This window comes from Nycticebus coucang, chromosome 6 (genome assembly GCF_027406575.1).
Source record: "Nycticebus coucang isolate mNycCou1 chromosome 6, mNycCou1.pri, whole genome shotgun sequence".
NCBI lineage: Eukaryota > Metazoa > Chordata > Mammalia > Primates > Lorisidae > Nycticebus > Nycticebus coucang.
In genome coordinates, this window is record NC_069785.1 from 126,129,375 (window position 1) to 126,135,374 (window position 6,000).

At 42.4% G+C, this 6,000-nt stretch overlaps 1 protein-coding gene across 2 annotated transcripts in view; it reads left to right on the forward strand.

The window, feature by feature from the left end:
* SORL1 (sortilin related receptor 1) overlaps nucleotides 1-5,700 on the forward strand; it is a 178,335-nt gene extending 172,635 nt beyond the window's left edge. For both annotated transcript variants that reach the window (XM_053593547.1, XM_053593548.1), the window contains exons 47-48: nucleotides 37-249; nucleotides 1,592-5,700. In XM_053593547.1, coding sequence (XP_053449522.1) covers nucleotides 37-249; nucleotides 1,592-1,659 — 281 coding nt within the window. In that variant the 3' untranslated portion in view covers nucleotides 1,660-5,700. The remainder of the gene's footprint in view (nucleotides 1-36; nucleotides 250-1,591) is intronic.
* Nucleotides 5,701-6,000: the final 300 nt, after the last annotated feature.

Sequence of the window (6,000 nt, forward strand, 5' to 3'; positions counted from 1 at the left end):
CAGGTAGGCTTATTGGTGGGAACTTTGCTTCGGCAGGTGGAGATGCGTCGGCGATTCAGGCAGCCAGATCGACAGATGTAGCCGCGGTGGTGGTGCCCATCTTGTTCCTGATTCTGCTAAGCCTGGGGGTCGGGTTTGCCATCCTGTACACAAAGCACCGGAGGCTACAAAGCAGCTTCACTGCCTTTGCTAACAGCCACTACAGCTCCAGGCTGGGGTCCGCTATCTTCTCCTCAGGGGATGACCTGGGTAAGTGGGGTAAGAGGAAGTGGGTTCTTCATCCAGGGACAGCACCCCCATCTGCCTTGCAAAAGCCCAGGGCTTAAGAAATACCTACCTTCAACTCATCTTTTGACACCTAGAATTATTCCTGAAGCTGTGATTCTACTGCTTTGGATTAAAACCGGTCGGGGACCATAGCTTTTCACTTTTAAGTTAAAAATGTAAATTTTAAATCGCATTTTCTGGATGGTACAGTTCTGGCCTGACATAGGGAGCAGCTTTATGGAAGAAACGGTAGGAACTTGCCTTGCACAGGAAGGATAGACAGGCCCTGGGCTTTGGAGAGTGCTGACGTATGGGGAAATTCTCAAGAATGGCCGACCTCTCTGTCATCCTTCACAGACCTGGAGGTCTGACACCCCTCGAGATCCCAGTCAGCTACTATCAAAAGAGGCCCTTTCCATCTTACCTCTTTCCAGTCGACAGTGTAACTGTACCAGCCATTCTTTTATATATCGGTAACACATAGCAAGGGCAAAAAAGGGAAATTTCCCTGTTTGAATTCCTTACAGGCTGAAGTTCCTAAACACTGATAGAGCTAGTAGACAGTGCCTGTAATAAAGTGGGTGTGTTGAAACACCTGCCCAAACTCAGACTGCTGCATGGGAGTTAATTTTTTCTGTAAACTCGTTATAAATTATTTTTCTGTGTTTATGAAGGCATGCGTGTATCCCTGTTCTCTGGTTATGGGATGTTAGCTCTGTTCCCTTTGCTTCCAAGTTCCCTTTCTTGACTAATAACCAAGGACTTGGGCTACCTTGCAGGAGGGGGTAACTTCTTTGCTTCTGCTCTTGGAACTAGACAAGTCAACCTGTTATGGGCTACGTAGTGATCGCTGAGTGTGGGTCAGTGCTCAGTTGCGCAGGATTGTACTGGGGCTGGTCATAGGGAGTAGTCTGGGAAGCTGTCCTCATAAAACTTAAACCCCTCCAAGATATTTTTCCTTGATCAGTCTGAGTCCAAAAGAGAAAGCTGGCAGTGAAGTTCACAGTGCTGGGTGGGGTATAATAACTCAAATTGCTGAAGCCACATCACCTATGTAGCTAGGTAATGAGATTCTTCTTCCTAAAAGCTTCACTTTCTTTATTTGGTTAAGTTCAAACTACCATTAAAATAAACTCAGGCATCCATTGATGGGGAGAAGGTGAACAGGGGTAACAGGGAAGCTGGGCGAGGTTTTAGAACTGATGATGGTAGCTGGCTGTGGAGTTGACTTTCCCAGCTGGGGGGTCATGATAGGGTTGGAAGGGACATGGGGTCAGATAAAAGCATGCTGGAACTCACCAAGGCCTGACTGTTTTGTCTTTAGGGGAAGAGGACGAAGATGCTCCCATGATAACTGGATTTTCAGATGACGTCCCCATGGTGATAGCCTGAAAGAGCTTTCCTCACTAGAAACCAAATGGTGTAAATATTTTATTTGATAAAGATAGTTGATGGTTTATTTTAAAAGATGCACTTTGAGTTGCAATATGTTATTTTTATATGGGCCAAAAACAAAAATGGGGGGGGGGGGAAGGAAAGAAAGGAATGAATAAACTTTGTAGTAATCAACTGTGAACTTCAAGCCAGGTTGATTTTAGTAACCAAATTGCTTCAATTTGACATTAATGTAGTCTTACAGGGCTGTGCTTGCTCGGCATGCTTGTAAGTCTGTGAGATAATTTTGGTTCAGTAAATTGGCCATTCTTTTTATTTTTCTAAGACACGGAAATGTATTTAATAAAAACCTCAAGGGAGAGTGATGGATGGAATCCCTTCTCCTGGAAAGCGTGCTCAGATTTTAAATGTTGTTTGGATTTAGTTTACATGAAAATGTTTGAGTGTGTTATGGGGGAAGGTTTCTTTATGTTATTTTGTTAATTTATTGGGACTCTGTGTAAGGCCAGACTTCAGTGTCGTCAGACACATGTGTGTCTCACCCGTAGGGTTAGGGGTGGGGAGCAGAAGTGTCTCTTGCTGCCATTCTGGAAGCAATCCATTTCTGTTCATTTATGCGTCACGTATGGTCTTTAGCAGGGGAAAGTACTGAGTCATTGCTGGATTTCAGTTAGAAAGAGCCACAGCTTGGGAAGCCCTAGCGGCTTCCTTTCTTATAGTAACTGATGGAATTTTACTGTACCTGCCTCTGTACCAGATGTAGCATTGCTACAAAACGACACTGCTTTATTATACACTGGTTTCATTGTCATTGCAAAATCTTGGTTGTGGGAGAGAGTTCTAGAGCTGTGCCGTGACAGGTCCACTGGCAAATGTGGCATGTCATTTTTCCATTTTTTTTTGGATTTTGCTTACCACTAGAGAATCTTGAATGTAAAATTTTGTGTTGGGGTTGAGGTGGCCACTTATTGTCTTTAAAAATCCATCCTGATATTTGCAGTCATTTTGAATTGGGTCAGTGCCTTCTCTCTCTCTCTTTTTTCTTTTCTTCCAACTCCCTCACCTGTGCCCCTACCCAATCTAACAAGAAAATACTCCACACTCTCTCAGAGATGGTGAGGATCTGAAAGTTGGAGACCGCTCCATGCAATCAACAACAGCAGCAACTAGAGTTGTTCATTTATTTTCTCTGTAAGATGAATCTACTGTTTTTCTTTTGCTTTTAAAATGCCCGCACTGTATTCTAATCCCGGCCACTGGATAATTACATAGAATCTGTCTGGACTGCCCCCCCACCCTTTAGAATTAGTGTTGTAGCCCCCGATGTCTAGTGTTGTTGTGATTTGTACTATATGAACCTCTCTGCAAAGTTTCCTCCCCCTGAGAAGCAGCAAGCTCTGGGAGTATTCCAAAGTCATGCCTTGGCACGCGTGTCCTGTACATGCAAGTTAGTAAAACCCCATGCCACGTTAGATGCTATGTTACCACCTTCTCACAAGTGTTTGGTATCATTCTTGGGTGATAATATAGTTTCATTCTACCTGGGGATTGTTTGGAAAACAAAGAGCCAATTAAATGTATTAGTTTCTTAAATTTTTATTTATGTATTTTTTAGACGAGGAGTGTTTTAAACTGTAGATATTTAGTTTGCCATTTGGGTAGGGCTGTATTTCCTTTTAACAAGCGTGGTGAGCCTTCTTCCATACGATTTTCTCTTTCCTATCATTCCTTTTGAAGTGTTTAGTTGTTTTTTTTTTAAAGACTGGAATCTCTTTGGCTTTATCTTTTCTTATCCTGGTGTTTTGTTCAAACCTTCGAGCCCTACCACCTCTCCTTTCATAAGCTCTTAAAGTAGCTGAAAGATTAACAATCTGGTGGGAGGCAAGTCATTTAATTGAACCACTAGAAAGTGTATTTTCTTCTTCTTTTTTTTTTTTTTTCTGCCAACTTCTTGGTGGCATTTGTAAAAGCTATGATATAAAAGGCTCTGAGATGTTATTTTCAATTATTCCATGGGCAAGCCTTTTTTATAGAGCATATGTCTCTAGTTGGCAGCTTGAGACATTTCAAGCATCCACTTGTAGTTACCAGTGCCTCCCGATGCTTAGTACACAGTACTGTACAGACTGGCCATCACCCCTCTCCTTGGAAAATGCCACTGTGCTGTTTGAAAAAAAAAAAAAAAAGCAGCCTTTTAGGGCTAGAGTATTTTATATAAACAGAAGAGCTAAGTTCCTAAGGACTAAGCTAGCTAGTTGCAGCTATGTGTAAATTGTATATTTTTATGAACTTTTGAAGCACACACTCCTGCTTCCTTCTGCCTAGCTTTGTGGGGATTTGATGTATGTGTGCTGTCTGCAAGAGTCCAGAGGTTGGAGTGACAATAGGAAAGGAAAACAGATACTTCATGCAGCCTTTGAAGGTGACCAGATAACTGTCTTCACTGTGACCAGTCGGAGCCCTTAGTTACTTGTGAAGAAGGGGCTTTTGGACCTTGATGGAGACACCACCTTGGGAAGTTTACACTGCACAGGGAAAAATCTGATTCTCTCCCAGAGTACATTGGGTGTCAGATGCCAGCAGCCACGTGGACCACCATGGGCCACCAGAATTTACACACCCCAGGGGTGTGTGTAAGTTTTCTCTGGAAGCTGATTTTGTTCTTGGATGTCTTGAATTTTATGGGATAAGGGTCCATGTGGATAAAATGATGGAGAGTAGAGTTCTGCAGAGGATTCCAGGGAGAGGCCGTGTCTATGCAGAACTGTTTCCAGACAGGTGACAAGCTCCAGTAACTACCGGCTACCCTGGCAAGCTGGGTGAATAGCTATGATTCTGGGTAACTGGTTAAAACTTAGGACTTTTGGAAAAGTGTTTCTTGGGGTTCCATCTCTGGTAGTATCACTGGGGATATTTGGGTGGTGTGAATGGGGGACCCAGGACTTAGTGTTCTCTCCCACCCGTCACGTGTGGCCACTGGATAAAGCTATACTGAACCACTTAGAGACTGTGACCTTTCTCAAAGCAGTGGCCATTTGGGGGGAACTTCAGAGATCAAATAGTATGGTGAGCCCCATGTAGATAAGCACCCACTTCTCCTTGAGGGCTCTGGCCTTGACATATTTGCCCCAGTGGTCACTCCAGTAAGTAAGATTATTTTTTCAGGCCTTCCTTAGGGGCAGAAACCCTATCCCCCAGTCATGGTGAATCTGAGGATTCCTTTCCTTCAGCAGACAGTTGGGGGCAGTCCCAAAGAGAAGGGATCCATAGACAGAAACAGTCTGGATACCACCTCCATATTGATTTTAGGAATCGACTCTAAAGCTCTGTGCAGAACCCTCCGTTGGGATTGTATTTTGACATTCTTACGATGTTATTTTTCTGAACTGGAGTGTGTGCTGCCTTTCAGGTACAATTTTTGTGTAATAAAAGCCAGTGCATTAAGTTTATATAGACTACTTTCTATGCAAGCCTGAGATATGGAATAGATAGCAAGGGATATGTACGGTTGGGTATGTGGACAATGAATTTGTTTTCAGAAGGAATACCACCACCGCACATGGGTCGAGGGAGGATAGATTACATGTCTGTTTCTGCCCACTAATTTTGAGCAGCCATATTATGAATTAAATCATCAGAGCCAAGTAATAACCCAAGAATGGTATTAGTTTCACGTGTAAGAGCTGGAATGGAATAAGCATGAATGCTAAAGTGGAACATTATCCTCAGATATTCCATGTCACTTCTCATTTAAAGACTCTTATTATGAATTATTAGAAACTTTAGGCAACGTGAAAAGTATTCGCAGCAAAATAAAGGCCTATTTTGCTCTTATTTAAAGTGAAACACTGTATAACTTCTCTCCAAAGTGAAATTAGGTGTTTATAATTTCAATTGCCTGGATAAGTTTCCAAGTCACTGATTTCTGCTGAAGATTTTACCATATTGTTGCATAATTTTAAGATAATTTTTGTCTCAATGTCAACTTTTTTCACTGAATAAAAATTTAACTGGGTCAAGAAAGCACCTATTTGAAAATCTGCTCTCTGTGTGTGTTTCGAGTTGTTCTTTTTGAGTGCAATAAAGGTGGCTAACGCAGTCTCCAAATGCCATTTGATTTGTCTGTTTTAAAAGGATGTTTATTTCATAGAGGAGGGAACAGTGAGACCTGGGGTAATTTTGTTATTAACAAGCTGGTCTCAGATGGTGGGTCCTTGAAGAACATGCTGTTTTTGTGTTGGCTGAGAATGGGGAAGATGTGGCTGTTTTGAACTAAATAGAATTATTCCAGAGGGGCGATGACTAAAGTGGCTCCCTGAAAGCTGTAACTATGTTTGC